Source organism: Crocuta crocuta, unplaced genomic scaffold, assembly GCF_008692635.1.
Source record: "Crocuta crocuta isolate KB4526 unplaced genomic scaffold, BGI_CrCroc_1.0 scaffold55, whole genome shotgun sequence".
Taxonomy (NCBI): Eukaryota; Metazoa; Chordata; class Mammalia; order Carnivora; family Hyaenidae; genus Crocuta; species Crocuta crocuta.
The window spans coordinates 2,227,327-2,250,119 of record NW_027530512.1 but is presented as its reverse complement, the minus strand read 5'-3'; the positions used below and the strand labels follow the sequence as shown (position 1 = coordinate 2,250,119).

The window sequence follows — 22,793 nt, the reverse complement described above, 5'->3', positions numbered from 1 at the left end:
GTTGCCAATCATGTGATTAATAGTGTTGAAACTTTCAGCCTCACCCATTACCCCTCTTCCCCTGCCACCCTCAACCTCCGAGGAAGGGAAAGAGGCTGGAAACTGATTAATTGCCAGTGGCCAATGCTTTAATCAACACTGCCTATGTAGTGGGATCTCTACAAAAATTTCTAAATGCTAGAGTTTGGAGAGCCTCTGGGTTGGTGAACACAGCAACATGCTGGGAGGGTGGTGTGCCATGTAGTCCTCCCCAATCTTTTCCTGAGTTGTATCTTATATTCTTTGTAATAACTTGGTAATAGTAAATAAAGTACCTTTCTGAATTCTGTGTGCCATTCTGGCAAATCAGTGAACTTGAGGGTGTGGGAACTCATGATTTGTAGTTGCTCAGTTGGTCACAAGTGCCAGAGGCCTGGGACTTGGCGTTTAGTGTCTTACATGGGGGCGGGGGGCAGTCTTGTGGGTCTGACCCCTTAAACTGTGAGATCTGAGTTAACTCCTGATAGTTAAGTGTCAGATTCCCACTTGGTGTTCATAGGGAGTTGAAGAATTGCTTGGTATGGAAAACCTAAACATTTGGTGTCAGAAATGTTGTGAGTAAAAACAGTTCATAAACATAAAAGGCAACTAGAATTACAAAAGAAGTTATTCTTCCTGATGGAAGAATAGTCAAGCCTGAATGTGATCAAGCTTTCAGATCCAACTACCAGTTTACAACATATACGGAGAAGAGAGGAATGTGTTAAATCAACACCGGAGGGATGTAGTCAGCAAAATGCAAACTGTGGGAAATGACAGAACAAACAACCACGTTTTTTAATTGTTAAGATTAAAAAAAAAGTTAGAGGAGCAATCTTTGGATTAAAAGATTTGAAAGATATATTGGTCTCATCATGTTTTACACCTTAAACTTATACAATATAATATGCCAGTTCTCTTTTTTTTAATTTTTTTAATGTTTTATTTATTTCTAGGAGAGAGAGAAAGAGAGAGAGAGAGTGTGAGCAGGGGAGGGTCAGAGAGAGAAGGAGTCACAGACTGAAACAGGCTCCAGGCTCTGAGCTGGTAGTCAACACAGAGCCCGACGCGGGGCTCGGACCCAAGAACCGTGAGATCATGACCTAAGCGAAAGTCGGACGCTTAACCAACTAAGCCACCCAGGTGCCCCCAGTTCTATCTCAATAAAGCTGGGGATAAAAGTTGTATTGATCAGTTGTAATGTGATGAACTTATTTGAATCTTAAGCAAATAAATGGTTAAGAAAAAAAAGAACAAAAGTATACACATATATGAGACCGCTGGAAATCTGAACACTGAAATGTACTTGATGCTAACACTGGTAAAGACACTGGTTAACTCAGGTTGTTCAAATGAAAGGTATTTTTAAAATGTCAATGACTAACCTTCAACTAAGAAACCAAAGGCAAGCTGGAAATGAGGTAAAATTTTAGTCCCTTTATTGAAATTATGTTTCATAATTCTCAAGGAACCTTTATGAAGGTCATTTGAGGATAGGGGTTGAAATTTATATTGTTTTTACTTTTCTAGTCTATTCTCCACAAGGCGTGAAGAGTGTGGTTGCCTGGCTGCCACATGGATTGCCTTCTGAGGTGTGGTGATAGGTTCAGGTGGAATCAAAAGTACCAGTCCTCTTTTAACAAACTGTCTTCTGGAGTTTGTCATGGCAGGTCAGAGGACGGAGCTGGCTCTGTATTACCTGGTCACACTTCACTTGTGCCGTTATGGGACTGCTTGACCCCTATTTGGATTTATTGGGGAAGGTTCATGAATCAGTTAGGAAAGCTTTCTGCTGCAAGTAACTGAATACCCAGCCAAGAGTGAGTGGGTGGTTGCAGGCACTGGTTCTGCCGTGCAGTGAAGACAGAGAGACCTAGGGCTTATATGTTTTTAGGCCTCCTATCTAGTCAGTGGGAAGGCAAAGGGCCAGCTATATGTTTTATCAGGAAAATATGTTTTTCCCAGAAGAGCTGCCCTTTCCCCTCTGCTGATTTCCTTTTCATCCTCCAGAATTATTATCCTGTAGATCTCTCATTGGGCCACCCCCATAGGCAAGGGAGGGTGGGGAATGAGGGGGAGAAGATTGTTATAATAAGCATGATGAGCTTCCCGGGTCTCGCTAACATTGCTGCCTGAATAAAATTGGAGTTCTCATAGCAAGGAAGAGGTGGGCATGGATATGATAGGTAATTAATAGTGTCTGCCATCTCAGGATAGTTTCCTGACTTAGAGAAGAAGTAAAAGTGTGAAAATAAGAGACCCAAAAAGGAATATGTTTTAGCTTTCTGTTTGCCTCTGTATGTAGCAATGTCTTCATTTTGTGCTTACAGGCAAGCTATCTGGGGGCACCTGGGTGGCTCAATCAGTTAAGCTTTTGACTCTTGATTTAGGCTCAGGTCACGATCTCACGGTTGTGGAGATTGAGCCCTGTGTTGGGCTCTGTGCTGAGTATGCAGCCTGCTTAAGACTCTCCCTCTATCCCCTCCCCGGCTTATGCTCTCTCTCTTTAAAAAAAAAAAAAAAAAAGATTTGCATACAGAGAATTTAGGGTGAGTGATAAAAAGTGGAAAATAATTTTGGTTAATAAATTGATAGATAGCCTTTTTATCAAGAAGGAAGGAGAAAACAGGAGGAGTAAATAAAAATTACTTAAGTTAAAAATGCATTAAAAACAAAGATAGAAAATTTTGCAGGTAATATGCTTAAAAGCGCTTTGGAAAGATGAGTTCTATTTTTTAAAGCAATACACTAGCTTTTTAAAAATTTATCTTTGAGAAGATAATCTAAAATAGTGTGTTAAGCATGTTTGTTTACCATAGACTGAAATTATATCTCCAGACTGATTAATAATTATATAATAGTAGAGTCTGCTACCAAACCCTCAGGTATTTGGGGACTGCCTCGGGGGGAGGAGAGTGCTAAGCAGGCAGAGCTCTGTGTCCCCCTTTCTGGCTGATTCAGAAAAGCCTGTTTTTATTTGTTTACCCTGTTGGACTTACGCTTAAGATCTGAGGTAGTCGTAGACAAACTCTGCTTATATATATTTTGAAAGTATAGATAAATATATTAATCTAGTGACCTGTATACAATTTTGGCAACTGTGAGGATTCTGGTATATGTGAATTGAGTGAATACTGTATTATCCCTATTGGAGATAATTAGGAAAAGATGGAACCAGAGGTGAAGAATAAAAGAAAGAAGGTGATATGGACGGTAAGTAATAATAGAGGGTTTCAAAATACAATTCTGGGAGAAACAAAATGGATAAAGGAAGATAAAACTGGGTCTTAGAATTGCAAGTGGATTTGTGTGTGAGGAAAACCGAGGGACTGAAACAAGAGATGGGTCCTGGCACTCTGGAGGTGTGGATCTGGGGAGGTGGATATAGGGTTGGAAATTTAGGAGATGGAAGTGGGTAGTCCTGAGTTGTCTTGAAGTCAGAAAAGCTTTGAAAACTGGGAAGAAATATTTGGGAGGAAGACATTAATCAAATAATCACAAACATGTAAAATTGTAACGATTCAAACTAACTATACAAAGGAGAGGTGTGTGTTGTATTGTATCGTACTGTGTGGAAGCAGTGGCCAAGCTTAGATCTGAAGAACTGCATGTCACCTCTCAAGGTGCCAAGTACCCCGCAACCAATTCCTACTAGACTCTTTAGAGTGTCACTCTTTCTGAATTTCAGTGTGTCAAGAGGGAGGCATGCGGTGGTAGTGGCCAGCCATGACTTTAACTCATTATAAAGGCAATTACCAGTGTGGTCTTAGGGCCATTTAGTTATTTGCTTGTTGGCATGAATCCAGGATCTTTGACCTAGGGGGCAAACAATGGGGGAGATCAGTTCCCTCTTCCCATTTTTTGAGATGATTTCATGAATCTGGGTAGGTTTTTCTTCATCTAATTTCAGCTGCCTTATCATTTGTGAATCTAGGTGAAATAGTGAGGAGGGAAATCTTGAAGAGGCTCTAAGTTAAGTTAGAATATGAAATTAGTAATAAGTACTTAGTACTAAACAAAACTTTGGGATTTTCTGGAACCTGTAAACAACTAATAGAGTCACATTCTTATATTTATATCATAGTGCTTAACAAGTATATATACTGAAAAAATGAACAGGAAAATGTTATACATGTATAAGAAGCTTTGAGAAACCATAAACTTATATTTCAGCACATTTATAATGTTATATTTCAACTAGAACTTTGGAAAACTTTTTTTTTTAACATTAAGCATGTGTTTTGTTTCAAGTTGGCATGTGGTCACTAATGTAAAGCTTTTAACTTTCCTTTTATACAAGAACTGTGAAGTAACAGGGGGAACTAATAACAAAAACCTGGAACAAATCCAGTCTTCTCCACTTCAATGAATGGTAATTCCATTCCTCCAGATGCTCATCCAATTAGTCAAGAATTCCCTTCAGCTCCTTTTTTTTTTTTTTTTTACTGTTTAGTCATTTTTGAGAGACAGAGTACAAGCAGGGGATGGGCAGAGAAAGAGAGGGATACAGGATTTGAAGCAGGCTCCAGGCTCTGAGCTGTCAGCACAGAGCCTATACTGGGCTTGAACCCATGAAATGTGAGATCATGACCTGAGCCGAAGTCACACACTCAACTGACTGAGTCACCCAGGTGCCCCAGAACCTTTTTTGAACTATACCTTGAGTTTAGTAACTTCTAATCAGCTGAGCTATTCTCCAGGTCAAGTCACCATCATCTCTTATTTGGACTACTGTACTAGCTGGTCTTGCTTTCACTGTGATAGCCTCTTTTCCATTTGGTAGAGTGACTCTTTAAATAAAAAAGAAGTCAGATCATGTCACTTCTACTTCTAGATTTCTTATTTACTAAATAATGTCTAAATACCACAGACCTAAGGATCTTATGTGATCATGGCTCCTGGCTAGCACTCTGGCCTCATTTCCTTTTATTCTCCATATTGTTTCCTGTGTTTCAGCTACATTAGCCTCCTTGTCATTCCTCAGTAACCTTGGGCATCTTCTTACATCTGGGTTTTTGCACTTGTTATATATAATTCTCTTTGCCTATGCACTACTTCACTGGATATCCAATAGTTCATTTCCCTTAAGCCATTGCTCAAGTTCACCTTATTAAAGGGCTTTCCCAGACCACTTTACATAAAATAACACTTGCTTCCCTCACAATCCCTAACAATCTGTTCCCTCATCCTGGTTCATTTTTCTTTAGAGCGCTTATTACCTAATATATAATATATATTTATTTCTTTGTCTCTCTCAGTGGACTGTAGGTTCCATGAGGAAAGTTTTGTTTTTGTTTATTTGTTTGTTTGCTTTTTTTGTTCATTGTCACATCCTTAGCACCCAGAATGGTGCCTGGCATATAGTAGGTACTCAATAAATACGTGTTGAATGAATGAATCTTAAGTACATACTTGAAAGGAATACTTTTTGTAAAACAGATGTCCACTAGATGGCATTGCTTTCAAGCTATATGTAATTAATATCTGGGAGTGAAAGATAGGATCTTTTCTGTTGTTACTCTAACCAAAAAAGATCTTTGTGATGAAGATTGCTATAAGAAGTTGCTATGATTAGTGTGAGGCATATAGATACTACATTTGTATTTAGGTTTTGGTTTATATATTTTTTAGAGATCTTTTCTAAAATAAAAACCAATTGGAGAAACTGATTATAGAAAATTTTAGCATATTGGTATGTGAATAATCATTTGGTACACTTGTTTAGCATGGTAACTGTGAGCAAAGTCAGTTTGTGTCCATACATTGACCACCTTCTTTCTGAGGGGCCTTAATGGAAGGAAAGAGCAGTCATAACTTCCAGAGTCTTTTACCACTCAAGCTGCCGGTTGAAATTCAGCCTAGTGTTGAAGCCAGAAAATTAATATTGTCTGTCAGCTGTTCAGTTCTCTCACTGATTGAGAGAAGTACTCAATCCACTGGGCATCCAATTTTGGAAGACTTCCATGTTTCTGACAGATGTTGCCATAGCCATCCTATTAAAAATCAGTGGGTTCCAAGTGTCAGAGCTTTTAGTTGACTTCTCTGACCAGCTCTGAATTCAGCAAATACCCTAATCAAGAAATTTACACATTTTCCCCCAAACCCTTAAAATTTGCCTGTCCTGCCTTTTCCCGTCTCATCTCATTTCATCATGCTTTCACTGCTTACCTCATTTCCTTCTTTATTCCACCCCTCATGTGTCTCTTGTACACTTTCCTTGAGTGCTCATTTGATCCATTTGTTCTTGCTCTTCAGCCATCTTTTGGTAAAGTACTTTTTCCTCTTCCTGTTCAACCCAATGATGCTTTTCTTTTCAAATTGTTCAAAATACACTTAAAAATATTATTGACCAGTTTTCTTTTTTTGTTCCTCTCTGTTTTAGCTGTTTCTTTTTCATTTCTGATTATAATATATGTGAGGAACTTATTTTGTTTCTCTCTTTAAAGTTCTCAGCCTCTTCTTAGGACTCATTAACTAGAAATGAAAACACTTGTTCTTTGTACTTTTGTGTCTTTAAATGGAACATGAAGTGTAGGGTGATTTTTGTGTTTATAGTCCTTCCTTCCAGTCATCCTTGGATGGTTAAGTACCAGACTGATAAAGTATCATTTTAAAGAGGAGACAGTTACACTTTGAGGTTTACACTTTTATATTTTTAACCAGAAACACTTGAAATTTCTAGTACTGAGCTCCATGTCTTATACTCTTACTGATGATATTTGCATCTGTTTCTCCTTGTCACTCCTATACTTGGCCTACTTCATACATCAGATCTAGCGTTGAGTTCAGAATTAAATAGGTAGAAAATAATTTGTTTACTAAGGAAATATTGGACAACATCCATTTGTTTAGTTAATAATTTCCTGTTTACCAAGGAGCTACTGGGATAGGATTTATTTTGTATGTATTAAGTTTTAACTGAGAAAGCATGTTTTTCTGTTCTGAGACATGGAGACTTACTGATATTTGATTGTTAGAGTGATAATACTATATATTTGTTCAAGTACCTTTCTTTTATCCATGATGATGAAATCATTTTTCTTATTTACTAAACATGTCTTATAGCTGTTAGTCAAATGATCAATTATTAAAAAACAATGCTCTGCTAATCTCTCTTAGTGATTATAACAGATAGCTTACATTAAAAATTTTTTTAATGTTTTTTTATTTTTGAGAGAGAGAGATATATATATAGAGCATGAGCGGTGGAGGGGCAGAGTCAGATGGAAACACAGAATCCCGAGCAGGCTCCAGGGTCTGAGCTGTCAGCACAGAGCCCCATGTGGGGCTTGAATCCATGAACTGTGAGATCATGACCTGAGCCGAAGTTGGATGCTTAACCAACTGAGCCACCCAGGCGCCCTGGAAATAGCTTACATTTAAAAATTCTGTATTAAAGCATTTTGCTTATACCTGCTCTATTTTTGTTCTAGTGTTACTTGTGGCTTATGAATTTCTTCAGTAAAATTCATTAGATGTTCGGCATTGTGGCCTTGAATATTATTAACTATTTTCACTTGCGCTATTTTTCCTCCCCACAGACTGGTTGAGATGGCAGAATCTCGTTTTCCCAGATATTTTAACACTGAAGAAAAATTACTTTTGACAAGCAGTAAGGTTCATCTTTATCGGGAACTCAGCTGTGATGAAGTTCTACAAAGGTTTGCTGCTTTAGATTTTGGTATTTTAGTAATACTTTGAAGATTTATTTTTTGTTTTTATGCTTTCAGCTTCTGAGTGAAAGAAGTCTCTACATTATGTATTAGGATTATGGGAAATAATTATTTCAATGTTCTTTATTTGCTATAGCCTATTGGATGAAATATTTCTTTAAAAAGAAAATATTAAGTAAGTAAAATGTTTTAGATTTAATTAACCATTTAGGTAGTATATCAGGTATCTTTTGTTTCATTAACAGGTTACCCCCAAATTCAGCAGCTTAAAACAGCAAATGGTGTCTTGTCTCACCTACTATCAGAGGGTTAGGTATCTCGGAGTGCTTAGCTGAGCGTTTCTGGCTCAGGGTTGCAACAGAGGTTGCTGTCCAGCTGTTGGCAAGGGCTGTGGTTATCTCAGGGCTCAGTTGGGGCTGGACAATCTTGGATAATGCCAAGGTTACTCAGATAGTTGCTGGAAAGCCTCCCTTCCTTGCTGGCTGTTAGCCATAGACCTCTGTTTTTCACCATGTGGGCCTCTCCATAGGACTGTTAACAACATGGCAACTTGCTTCCCCCAGAGAGAGTGATCTGAGAGTGGGCAAGTGAAAGAGAGCCCAAGATGGCAGCTGTAGTCTTTATAACCTGCTCTCAGAAGTGACATGGCATCATTTTGTCATATGCTGCTGGCCGTACAGACCGATATTGGTAAATGTGGGAGGGGACTGCACAAGGCTGGCAGGACAAGCTCGGAGTAAATGGGGGCCATTTTGGAGATTGGCTGCGACAAGCAGTTTTACCCTGAAATTAGCAGTATCCGTAGGAGAATCAGAGAATGAAACTAGATGAAAACATTTTGGTCCATTTTCAAAAGAGTGTAGTATGTATAGAAGAGCTGGAAATAAGTTATGATTATTGAATACTTGCAGTCATTACTGTAAATTAGGGATGAACAATTTGTTGTCATTGTTTTTAAGTTGGTTAATCTTTGCAATACCCTGTTTTTTATTTATCTTAAATTTATCCACTGTTTTACAAATTCTACTTTTGCAGAATTGAATCTTTAGAAGAAGAAATTATTTCAAAGGGAATTAAACTTGTAATTATTGACTCTGTTGCTTCTGTGGTAAGAAAGGAGTTTGATACACAACTTCAGGGCAACATGAGAGAAAGAAGTAAGTTCTTGGCAAGAGAAGCTGCCGCCTTAAAGTATTTGGCTGAGGAATTTTCAATCCCAGTAAGTTTTTTTCCCTCTCTTTTCCTTTTCTTCCCCCTTTTATGTTAAATTCACTGACTTAGAATATCAAATAATATAATTAGAAGAAAATGTAAAACAGCTGACGTGTTAAAAGTACTAATTAGTAAAACTACTAATTACTATAGTAAATATCACCATCTTCTTAAATTTGTTCCTTTGTTGGGATTATCTTTTTTCACAGTTGCAGTCTGGAGCAGATTTAAATGTTGTTTGTAAAAGTTCCTATGGTTAATCCTTTTCTTACATCTCATTGTTGACTCTCTGTGTATGTTTTGTATTACTTTGTCATACCGAGATAAATATTAACTATTAGAATTACATGGAATTACCTGTGTCTATTTCTGTAGTTTCTTTTATGGCATATTTGTCAGTTTGATAAATATTTTAGTTTTAGATATTATGTTATTGTGTTCAGTGCTGTCTTGGACAGTGTAAGATTTGGTTTGTTCCAAATGGCCAGCGGTTGACTATGACATTTTGGAGTGTTGGGAGTGACAGTAATGAAAGTGTCAGTAAGAAAACCTTGAGAGATTGCAGTTGACACCACTTTCCATGGTGGGAATTGTGATGAGGAAATCTGAAGATGTGGGCATTATGCAAGGGTTTGTGGTTGGTCAGCTACAAGACGTATGTGTGTGCTGATGGCTTTCCCATTGGCCGCGCATGGGAGCGTTCTGCTTGTTCCGCAGCCCCACCAACATTTAGTACTGTCAGGCTTTTTAGTTTTATCCAGACATCATCTTGGCTGAAGATGCGAAAATTCCTTAAACTGATATCAAACTTGGTTATATTATAATTTTTAGATTTGTGTTCGGAAAATAAATAGCCTGGATCTTTGTAATATGAACTAAGACTGTGAACTACCACGCAGCCTTAGAGATTTATAAACCCAGGCAAGAAATCAAAAGGGAACATGCGGCATACAAAAAGGTCTACATTTCTTAATGGCTTTTTAATTCATATTTTGGATTATATGATGTAATTCCTGGTGAAGTCAAGAGCTGTAAAGTTTATTCTGGATGACGCTGATCTTTTAAATTTTATTGTAGTAGGTTAAAATGATAAATTCAATTCCATGTTTTCCCTAGCCAAAGGAATTTAAAAATATTTTGTAAAGTTACTTGACTGAATGGAAAAGTTAAGTATATATACTTATTTTATTAATTCATGCTGATTGCTTGACTTAATCTTATGTAAAATATGAAAATTCACTTTTTAAAAGTTGTGTTTGTTTGCAATTAAATAGTAATTATAGGCTAATATTTTTCAGTTTTTTTTCTGAAGAAATTTATTTTCCTGAGTGAGAAGAGGGCTCTGCTTTTTTTTTTTTTAATAGCACCCTCTGAAAGAATAAGTGCTTATCATTTCCTTAGGTCTGTCTTTGCTTTAGTTTTTCTCTGTAAAGATAAATATATAAATAGAGTATGTACTTCTTTAACACAGGATGCTATTGGTTTTTGTGATAAGTTAGTATTGGTTTTAGAAGGATTTTGAAAAATATTTCCTTTAGGAAGTGTCAGAATTTTCCTAGCTTAATTTCCTCATTTAAATGAAAAATCATGAACTTTTAAGTTTTTGTGCTGTACTTTGGATAGGTGGCTCCACATGCAACTAACTAGCTTAAAACAATGTCGCTAATTTATAATCCCTTTCAAAATCGCAGACCGAATGCTTCTTTATAGTTCCTCAAACATTCCAGCAAACATTCCCTCCTCAAGAAGTGTTTGTTATTCCTCAGTTTGGAATATTTCTCTTCTAAATATCTGTATGATTTCTTCTGTCTTGTTGTCTGAGGACTTCCCTGACCAGCAAGTGTTAACTGCATACCCTGCCTCCCCATTTCCTTTATTATCCTTTATGTTTCTTCATTATAATTTTCACAGTCCAGAATGTTATATATTTATGTTGATTGTGTATGTCTCCTCCACCCCACAGAGTGGTCCTGGAGACTGTCTACTTTGTTTAGTGCTTTATTCTTAGGAGTAGGAATAATGCCTAACACACAGTAGGCACTCAGTAAATATTTTTAATATATGAATTGCAGATATTGCTTTTCTCTTTGGACTTGAATTTTGTATATATTGGTACTCTGCTTAAATTTTAGTATTTGCTTTAACCTTATTCGGATCCTATCTTTAATATTGTTTATTATTTCTAAGAGTATTAAGATATAATATTAGGAGAATGTCTTACCAGATAGGAGCTATACTCAGATTACACTGTTATCTTACAGGAAGAAAAATAATTCTTAAAATTCTCAAGCTTGGAAAAGGCTTTAGAGATCTACATAGTATCAGAAAGCCAGGAAGTAGAAAAGGTTTTATTTCAGTTTCGTAGAACCATGATAAGTGAATGTCTGATGGCCTCTGAGGAGTGGGTGGGAGGCTAAGCATTCCAGCCTGCCGTCCAACTGTGGATCTGAGATGGTGGATGGGGCCAGGACCATGCCTGGTACCTTGACACTCTAGATATCACTTCATTTAAATAAGAGTAAAGAGCAAAACCAACTTGGGTGGTGGGATGAGTACTTTATTGAATTTTAAAATTTATCTTTAGTGAACATGCAGTGCTTTTAATATGTGGGGAAAAACTTAACTATAATCTGTACTTAATTTTGATTGTCACATTGTCTATGTTTGTATATGTATGTATGTTTGTATGCGAGCATGCCTGTATGCATGAAGATTGCAATCTTCTCAGTAACTGATAGAATAGACAAAATGTTAGCAAATAAATCTAGGAGGTCAGGAGACCTGAATAACATAACCAGCTTGACCTGATTGACATTTACAAAACATTCCATTCACTGCCTGCAGAAAGTACATTTCTTTCAAGTCCATATTCACCAAGGTAGACTATATTCTACAGATTAAAAGATGAAATGGTACAAAGTATGTTTTTGACACACAAGAAGAATTAAATTAGAAATCGCTAATACAGGGATGTCTGGTGACTACATTAGTTGAATGAATGTCCATCTCTTGGTTTCAGCTCAGGTCATGATCTCATGGTTTGTAAGATTGAGCACCATATCAGGCTTTGGATTGACAATGCATAGCCTGCTTGGGATTCTCTTTCCCTCTCAAATAAATAAATAAACAACAACAACAACAAAGAAATTGCTAATATAAACATATCTGGAAAGTCCCCAAATATTTGGTAATTAAGGAAAACACTTCTAAATAGCCCATGTGTAAAGAATAAATCACGAGAACTTAGAACATATTTTGAAGTAAATCAAAAGGAAAACACAATATACCAAATTTGTGAAATGCAGTTAAATCAGTGCTTATAGGGAAATTTATGCTAGAAAGGAGAAAGATTACAAGTCAATGATCTAAGCTTGTAAAAAATAGAAAAAGAATAAATTAAACCCAAAGTAAGCATAAGGAAGGAAATAATAAAGATAAGGGTAGAAATCAATGAAACTGAAAACAACAATAGAGGAAAAAATCAACGAAATAAAAAGCTAGTTCCTTGAAAAGATCAATAAAATTGATAAAACTTTACTGAAACTTGGAGGGTATTATGCTAAATGAAATAAGTTAGAGAAAGACAGATACCATATGTTTTCACTCATGTGGATCTTGAAAAACTTAACAGAAGACTATGGGGGAAGGGAAGGGGAAAAACAGTTACAAACAGAGAGGGAGGGAGGCAAACCATAAGAGACTCTTAAATACAGAGACAAACTGAAGGTTGATGAGGGGTGGGGGAGAGGGGAAAGTGGGTGATGGGCATTGAGGAGGGCACTTGTTGGGATGAACACTGGGTGTTGTTTGGAAACCAACTTGACAATAAATTATATAAATAAGATGGTGGATTGGAAAAAAAAAACTTTACTGAAACTAAGAGTAAAAAGAGGGAAAAAACAAATTAGTAGTATAAGGAGTGAAAGAGGGAAATCCCTATAGATCCTATAGACATTAAATGATAATAAGAGACTGTTATGAATAGCTTTATTCCATTAAGTGTGATAAGTGAGATGAAATGGACAAATGCTTTGAAAGACACAGACTATGTATGAGGAAGAAATAATGAAAATAATCCTATATGTGTTAAAAAATTGAATTTGCGGGCGCCTGGGTGGCTTAGTCGGTTAAGTGTCCGACTTTCGCTCAGGTCATGATCTCGCAGTTCGTGGGTTCGAGCCTCGCGTCGGGCTCTGTGCTGACAGCCAGCTCAGAGCCTGGAGCCTATTTCGGAGTCTGTATCTCCCTCTCTCTCTGACCCTCCCCTGCTCACGCTGTCTCTCTCTCTCCTAGAAATAAATAAAAATATTAAAAAAAAAAATTGAATTTGTAGTTAAATATTCCACAAAGAAAAGTATAGGTCCAAATGGTTTTACTGGTAATATCTACCAAACATTTAAGGGAGCCACCTGGGTGACTCAGTCGGTTAATCATCCGACTTCGGCTCAGGTCATGATCTCACGGTTTGTGGGTTTGAGCCCTGTGTTGGGCTTTGTGCTGACAGCTCAGAGCCTGGAGCCTGCTTCAGATTCTGTGTCTCCACTCTCTCTGCCCCTCCCCTGCTTGCACGCTGTGTCTTTGTCTCTGTCTCTGTCTCTCTCTCTTAAAAATAAATAAACATTAAAAATTTTAAGGGAGAAATGTCATTTCTATGCAAATTTTCCAGAAAATTTACAAGAAAATAAAACTATAGACCAGCATGCATTATAAACGTAAACACAGAAATCCTTAACAAAATATTAACAGATGAAGTCTAGCAATAAATAAAAAAGACCAAGTGGAACTTATTTCAGTAATGCAAGGTAGATTTTGAATGCAACATTAAAATATAAAATCAATCACATCAGTGTATTAAAAAAAATATCACCTCAGTAGATGCAGGAAAGAAAAACAGTCAACAAAACTCATCAGATCTGTTCACGATGAAAACTCTCAGCAAAGCTGGAGTGGAAGGGAACTGTCTCAACTTGATAAAGGGCAGCTACAAAAACCTTAAGCTAACATTATACTTAACTTATACTTAATGGTAAAGTATAATCTTTCTTCCTAAGATTGGGAGCAAGGATAAAATAGCCCACTCTTTTTTTTAAATCCAAAATCTGTTTATTGGTATAGTTCCCCACTGTATTGATTCAGGTTGCTCTTAGTGCTGCTTCCATCTGAAGGAGCATCCTTCTGTAAATCTTGCTTTTCTTCTTGTTGGCTGGCATAGGACAGTGGAGCAGCCCCCACACAAAACTACCCTTTGTGAGTGGCTAAAGGTGCTGGTGATTTTGAAGCACCTAGGGCACTTAATGTCCATGAGGTAGGAATTGGGCCTCTGCACCAGGTGCTTCTTCTTCTTTTCCAGGGACGTGTGCAGGAGGCCCATCACCAACAGGCAGGTTCTTGTGGGCAGGTCATCACCGTCAGAAAGGAAGGTAGCTCACTCATACCATTTCTAATCAGCTGTGTACTGTAGATCCTAGCCAGTATAATATGGCAAGAAAAAGAATTTAAGTACATTCAGATTAGAAATGAAGAAATAAGGCTGCCTTTATTCATAGATGATACATTTTTAGTAGAAAACCCAAAGATTCTACACAAAAAAAGAAAGCTATTAGATATGAATAATTGAAAATTGAAATTGACTTTTATAAGAGCACCAAGAACATGAAATACTTAGTGATAAATACAGTAAGACAAAGGTAATATTTTTATGTTATGAATTACAAAATATTGATGAGAGAAACCAGAGAAGATCTGGATAAATGGAAACATATCATGCTTATGGACTGAAGACTCAATATTGTCAAGATGTCATTTTTTCCCAAATGGCTCTATGTATTTAACACACAATCCTAATCAAAATCCCAGTAGGCTTTTTGGTAGAAATCAAGAAGGCGACTGTGAAATTTATGTGGAAAAGCAAAAGACTGAGAATAGGCAACTCAATTTATAAAACAGAGAGTATAGAGGACTTCTACTCTTCTATTTCAAGACTTACTATAAAGCCAGTAGTTAAGACAGCATTGTATTGGTGATAGGATAGATTCCTGGGTCAGTGGAACAGATTAGAGAGTCCAGAAAATAGATTAATGGTCAGTTAATTTTGAACAAAGAAGTTACGGTAATTCAATAGAAAAGGGGTAGTTTTTCAACAAATGTTGCTGGAATAATTGGATATCTGTTAAAAACAAGTAACCCTTGACCAATTCCTTGCACCATTACACAAACCTAATTTCAAATGGATCACTTACTGTAACATAACGTCTAAAACTATAAAACTTCTATAAGAAAACATAGGAGAAAGTTATCATTTTAAACGAGGCAAAAATTCCTAGATGACACAAAAAACATGAGCCATAAAAAAACATTAATACTTCTTTCTACTCTTTGAAGACACTTTTAAGAAAATGAAGAGATAAGCCACAGACTGGCAAATAATGTTTGTATGGCTTACATGTTAAAGGACTGGTAAAGTAGAGATATAAAAAACTGTGAAAACCCACTATCAGTGTAATTTTTTAAATGAGCAAAAGATGTGATGACTAGAAACTTCTCCAAAGAAGACATCCAGATGGCCAACCGACACATGAAAAAATGCTCAGCATCACTCATCATCAGGGAAATACAAATCAAACCACAATGAGATACCACCTCCCACCTGTCAGAATGGCTAACATTAACAACTCAGGCAACAACAGATGTTGGTGAGGCTGCGGAGAAAGAGGATCTCTTTTACACTGCTGGTGGGAATGCAAACTGGTGCAGCCACTCTGGAAAACAGTATGAAAGTTCCTCAAAATATTAAAAGTAAAATTACCCTACAACCCAGCAATTATACTACTAGGTATTTATCCAACAATACAGGTATGCTGTTTCGAAGGGGCACATGCACCCCAATGTTTATAGCAGCACTGTCAACAATAGCCAAAGTATGGAAAGAGCCCAAATGTCCATTGATGGATGAATGGATAAAAGAAGGTGTGGTATACATATACAATGGAGTATTACTCAGCAATCCAAAAGAATGAAATCTTGCCATTTGCAACTATGTGGATGCAACTAGAGGGTATTATGCCAAGTGAAATTAGTCAGAGAAAGACAAATATATGACTTCACTCACATGAGGACTTTAAGACACAGAACAGATGAACATAAGGGAAGGGAAGCAAAAATAATATAAAAACGGAGGGGGACAAAACATAAGAGACTATTAAATATGGAGAACAAACAGGGTTACTGGAGGGGTTGTGGGAGGGAGGATGGGCTAAAATGGGTAAGGGGCATAAAGGAATCTACTCCTGAAATCATTGTTGCACCGCAAGCTCACTAACTTGGATGTAAATTTAAAAAATAAAATAATTTAAAAAAAGATGTGAATAAACACTTCAAGGAAGATCTGCAGATGGCCTATAAGCACATGGAAAGATACTCAATCATTAGTCATTCAGGAGATGTAAATTAAAATCACAATGAAGTACTGCTACACACCTATTAGAATGGCTCAAAAACCAAAATCCAAAACCCTGACTATACAAATGAGGATGAAGATGTGGAGCAGCTGGAACTCTCATCTGTGCTGATGGAAATGCTAAATGGTGTAGCCACCCTGGAAAACACTTTGGCAGTTGTTTTGTAAAGTTAAACATCTTAATTATNCAGAGAGAGAGGGAATCACAGACTGAAACAGGCTCCAGGCTCTGAGCCGGCAGTCAGCACAGAGCCCGACGCGGGGCTCGAACCCACGAACCGCGAGATCATGACCTAAGCGAAAGTCGGAAAGTCGGACGCTTAACCGACTAAGCCACCCGGGTGCCCCTCCTAGGTACTTTTTATATGCAGAGAAATTATGTATATCCCTGCAAAAATCTGTATGAAAATGTTTTTAGTACTTTTATTCACAGTCCCCAAACACCAGAGACATTGTGAATGTGTATTGCTGGTGAATGGATAAATTCATATTCAAATAATGGAACGTTCATATAACAGAATACCACTTAGCAATAAAAAGGAACAAACTGCTGATGTAAACAACATTGATGAGCCTCAAAAGCACTGTATGAAATGAAAGAAGCCAGACTCAAGTGGCTACATTTTATATGATTTGTTTTGTGTCATTCCACCAAGGGCAAAACTATGGAAGTAAAAATCAGGTCAGTGGTTTCAGGGGCTCAGGGTTGGAAAGTGAGAAGATTGATTACAAATGGATATGAGGAGGGGTGCCTGGGTGGCTCAGTCTGTTGGGCGTCCAACTTCAGCTCAGGTTGTGATCTCATGGTTTGAGAGTTGGAGCCCCGCATCCGGCTCTGGACTAATAGCTCAGAGCCTCAAGCCTGCTTCAGATTCTGTGTCTCCCCCTCTCACTGCCCCTTTCCCACTTGTGGTATGTCACTCTCTGTCTCTCTCTCTCTCAAAAAATAAACTTGAAAAGGAAATGAGTGGATATGAGGAAATTTGTTGCCATGTTGGGTATGGTCAATATCTTGATTGTAGTGTGGCTACATGAGTATGTGAGTTTGTCAAAACTCAGAACTATATACCCAAACAGGGTGTGTTTTTTTAAATTATACATTACTTTTCTTCAAGAAACAACAACAAAAAGCAAATGAAGCACTTATCCTAGAGGATCTTTTATGATTCTTCTTTCTTCTCTGGTTTTAACTTTCTTTTATCTCAAGGGAAAGAGAATTACCAAGTATGTTCAATCAGTAAACTTTATTTTAGTTGTTAAAGCTTTGGCCTAACAGCTTTCTTTTTAAAAAAAATTGCTATTGTCTTCAGAATTTATGGAACAATGTCAAATTCTTGAAGTTTTTTTTTTCATGTTGCATTATAGTAGCCTCAAAATCAGTTTTGTAGGTTTTATCCAGTTGAGTTATAAGACCATGTTGCTTACGACTTACAGGTAAGAAGCATAACCTAACTGATCCTTAGCCTCTTGCTAACTCCTCTTTCTGAAACATGTTTTCTTTTTTTCAACTAATTTTTTTTGTCTATGGAATTAATTTTATTTGGACAGTTTATGAACACTACCAGCACATTAACAACTGCTGAAAATATAAATGAACATAAATATTAATATAAATAATAATGAAAATGCAGAGGCAAATTTTTAAAAAGCTGAAATGTCTCAGTTTGGGTTCAGAAAGTTTTAACCTTGAAAGTTAAGTCAGTAACTTGTATTTTATTTTATTTAAAAAATTTTTCAAGCTTTATTTATTAAAATATTTTTAATGTTTATTTCTGAGGGAGAGAGAGAGAGACAGAGCATGAGCAGGGAAGAGCAGAGAGAGAGGGAGATGACACAGAATCTGAGGCAGGCTCCAGGCTCTGAGCTGTCAGTGCAGAGGCTGATGCAGGGCTTGAACTCACAAACTGTGAGATCGTGACTTGAGCTGAAGTCAGATGCTTAACTGACTGAACCACCCAGACTTCTTCTGGAGATGATTTGTTTATTTGTAAACATGTGAGAAGAAATATCCTCCAAGTCTGAAGAAAAACTGATCTCTCAAGGCCTTCTTTTGTTCTTTTTTTTGTTAGTGTTGTATAACAAGATATTATGATCTCAGTCAAGATTTAGATCTAGGTATTTTATTTTGTTAGCTTTGTGGAGAGTCACAAAAAGAAGCTCTGTGGAATAGTTTATGTAGGGAATACTCTTCACTAACATTTTTTTTTTTAATGGCGTGAAGAAGGAGTAGTATGTAGCACATAAAATTAAAAATTTTAGGGACTTTTAGGGCCTCCAGAGGTGTTACAGTTCTGACATTTAGTGGCCATGCGTGCCTTTAATCCTCTTTCAAAGTTTTGAGATGTTCAGGTAGTAACTTGGGAGAATATCCAGAGCACGTGTAAGCTGCAGGAGACCAAGGCAGGGCCATTCCCCCTTTGACATTTTGTTATACTAACATCTTTTTAAAAGTTTTTGTGATTGATCACACCAGGGACTTCTACAGTTTTCTCTTTTGTGGCATTTGTGAAATATCTGATTGATTTTCACTGTATTTGACACACATATTTTTCACCATGATATAAAGCATATCATTATATTTTAAGCTTCAGTCCATGTTCCTGTCTTAAAACAAAATGGTGGCAGATACAAGTTTTCAGTTGACACATGGTCTATTTTTACTACTTAATTGAAATGTTTCCATAATTATTTAATTTCTTGGGATTTCATGGACATGATTCTTCTAAAAGTTTAGGTAGTAGAGAATAACATTTATGTTCATCCCTTTGATATTACTGGGATGCCAGATCATTGTGTACATGTTAGATCTATTTGACTAGATCATTTATTTCATTGCCTACAGAAGACAGCAGTTTACTTCAATATGGGTAAAGTCTTATAGCCTTGTGAAGGGCATAAACTTCTACTATGCTAAGTGTATTCAAATTAAGAAGCATCTATTTTATAATATGGCAGCCTAGGGAGCCCAATATTTAAAAAATACATAGTGTTCATAAGCCTGGTGTACCTAATTTATTGATACTATTTTGAGAAATATAAACAGTTGCTCAGAGAATATGCATGGGATCACCACTTTGGATTTTTGCTGTCAATAAGGCTCCTGCAAGTTCTAACAACCACCACACTGTGGTGGGGTCCTATATTCGAGCCCTTTTCCTCTAACAAGAAACAAATCATATACACTATTTCAGCAAATTTATTTTCATCATTTGTGTTTTAGATCTTATCTCTACTTGCTGATACTTGCTGAAGGGAAAGCACTGTCTTCTTCATTGTTAATTTCCAAAGCAGAGTGTTCATATGGTGGATGTAAGATGATACGTTGAGGTGTTAGAATAAAACATCCGTATTTACTTTTTACCTTGTACTTCTAAAACTTCTATTTTATGAATGTTTTTAAATGCATATAAAGCATTAGAACAGTAGACTTCTATGTATCTTAATAACGACACAATAGGGGTAAATTTTGTTTCAGTGTGATCAGTAGTAGCAACCAGTGCTCTGGTTCATAGAATTTCAGGTAAGCAAGTAGTGGATACACACACACACACACACACACACACACACACACACACACACACTTACAGTTTTTAATGCCTTTTAAAAAGTGTCTATGGAGGCTTTCTGTCGCTGAAAAATCAAATCATGCCAAAACTTAACCTCAAAGAGTCTTTACTTGCTGGAGGGTTTTGGGAGAGAAGAATTTTTCTCCTCACAGACATCAATAGTATTAGAAGAATTGCAGTTTACAGTAGTTTTTAGCATGGGCTCTGGAGCCAAATGGATCTGGGTTAGAATTCAGACTCCTTCATTAACTATGTAACTGTAATTTAATATCTTTTCCATCTTTCAGTTTTCTAATATGTAAAATACGGCTTGCTGAACTTTAAAACAGTGGTATAGTACTCAGTCTTCAATAGATCCTTAGAAAATTTAGAGGAGGATATTTAAAAGTATTCCCCTGATAGTAGAAACTAGTTGTTCTCTTGAATTAAATATACTTAGCACAGAGCCTCACATACAGCTTAACAAATGACTAGTTGAAGAAAGCTGTAAGTTTATGACTAATATTTAACACCTTCGTTTTACATGTGAGAGAACCTTACCATCTTATCTCTCTTCCAGAAATAGCTTGCTTGCTTCAGGACTTTCAGATGCTAGTGGGTTTATTCTCATTTTGCCCTATTAGTTCATCTGGGCCATGGGTCTGCGTACTTTTCCTGTAAAGGGCCAGATAGTAATATTTTAGCTTTGTGGGCTATGCTGTCTCGTGGCAACTACTAAACTCTGCCATTACAGCTTGAAAGTAGCTGTAAACAATTTGCAAACAAATGGCTATAGTTGTGGTTCAATAAAAGTTTGATTAAAAAACAGAGGGCCAGATTTGACCCATGGGTCATAGTTTGCCAACCCCAGTTCAGCACCCATCTCCCTTCTCCCTAGGCTAAGCACCCAAGGCTGGTGCTACTGAAAGTCCAGAAGTTTATGGAATTAGGAGAAAGGGAATAGAGCAGTCTGCTCATAAAAGCAGTATTTCCTCCAACTAGTTTAAGGCTTTGACCTAATTTTAAATGCAAGTAATATTTTCATGAACCCTCATTAGCTTCAGTTTTATTTTAATATTACAGAAACATAAAGAATTATAAAATAAGCTGATGACTCTTCATATTAAATCACTCTATGAAACCATAAAAGTGGGTTGGATTTACAAACAATACAGTATTCAAATTAATTACTGTGGTATTAATGATAATTTTCTAAATCCAATTATTGCTTACAATGTAAATAAATTAACTTATGGCACAGGTTCTTTTGGATTATACATATGTAATATATATGTTTTATTATATATTTTCATATTTCATATAAATAAAATATATCTTATATTAAGTTATGTATATACAATATATATAATCCAAAAGATTTTATGTATATATAATACATATAGAGGGAAAGAGAATATGTATGTATATATACACACATACATACATATACATATTCTCTTGTAGGTCATGTGGTGACCCAGCTTTTCCACCTCTTTACTCTCTTCAGAACTTTCTTCTCTTTGGGAAGGGTGACATCATTTGGCCATCACCTGGGTGTGAATGCATATACATTTAAAGTCTGCCATTACTCTTTTCTCATTAGTCCCTGACAATTAGAGTGATACGACTTGGCATCACTTGATTGAAAACAGACACTGATATCATGTTGCAGTTTTCATTTATAAAGTGTATATACTAATATTTTGAGGCCATCACTGAAATGACATAAAAGTTAAAAATTCTCAGAATTTACAGACCATTGAACATATTTACAGGCTACAGTTTGAGAAATGCGGTTATATAAGTCTTGCAGGATCCTGTTTCCTGAAGTTTATGGGACTGAGGTTTAAGGGACATTCTGCTATTGGGATGTATGATGCAGAATCTTTTTCTTCAAAGTGTGTCTATGCTAGTATTGGAAAAAAACCAGAATGCTCGAAAACTGTTTATAGATACTGGTTGAAAATAACATAAGAGAAGAATTTAAATATTGCTTGTATAAAATAAATTGTGGTTATGGTTATTTATGTTGCCTTGTTATCACAGACTTCTAATTACCATACACAGAATAGTTATTATACATATTGTAAATTATGTATCAGATTAAAATGATAGGCTTTTCTTGCCAAAAAGGACCTTAAAGGTCACTTAGATTAACTCCTTCATTTTACAGATGACACTGAGGCTGAATGTGGCCTGACTTGTTCAAGGATACTTAGCATAGGAGAGGACAAATAATGGGTAGAATGCAAGATCTTTTGGATGCCAGTTCTGGGATTTTTTTCTATGGTGAGATTATCTTTTTTTTCTGAGACTTACAGAATGCCAATGAACTATAAAGTCCTTAAAGACACGATTATGTCTTCTATTTCTGTGATTTCCGGAGCCTCATACTGTGGATAAGTAATATTTAGAAGATAACAACTAATAAAATTACAATTATGGAATCATATTGTATACCTGAAACTAATATACTGTGAGAAATCAGTTATATCTTAATTTTTAAAGAAGCATATATGGGACCCTGAAATAATATCACAAAGTTGTATACTAACTTCAACATCTGCAAAGAAGAGCTGAAAGTAAAGTTTTCTCTCTTGAGCTGAATAAGGAAAGTAATTTATGAAATGATGATAAATAATAGTATGGTTTACTGGTAATGTACCTATTGTCTAAGTAAGAGGAAACTAATTTTAAGAGTGTTGTGAAGAGACTTGAAAAGCTAAAAAAGTTTATAATTAAGGCTTATAAAAATATACTTACCATATATACATAATATTTATATACATTTGAATAGTTTTCTTTGTTTTTTTAAACATAATTTGAATTTTTTATGCTTACTGCTGACATTCTTGCTTTGTTTTTTATATTAACCTTTATAATATGCCA

At 36.3% G+C, this 22,793-nt stretch overlaps 1 protein-coding gene and 1 pseudogene across 1 annotated transcript in view; one reads left to right on the top strand and one right to left on the bottom strand.

The window, feature by feature from the left end:
• RAD51B (RAD51 paralog B) overlaps positions 1 to 22,793 on the top strand; it is a 562,898-nt gene that overhangs the window by 28,327 nt on the left and 511,778 nt on the right. The window contains exons 6-7 of the mRNA XM_077767229.1: positions 7,560 to 7,679; positions 8,727 to 8,910. Of these exons, the coding sequence (XP_077623355.1) occupies positions 7,560 to 7,679; positions 8,727 to 8,910 (304 nt within the window). The remainder of the gene's footprint in view (positions 1 to 7,559; positions 7,680 to 8,726; positions 8,911 to 22,793) is intronic.
• LOC144234070 (small ribosomal subunit protein eS27-like pseudogene) lies at positions 14,047 to 14,205 on the bottom strand (annotated as a pseudogene).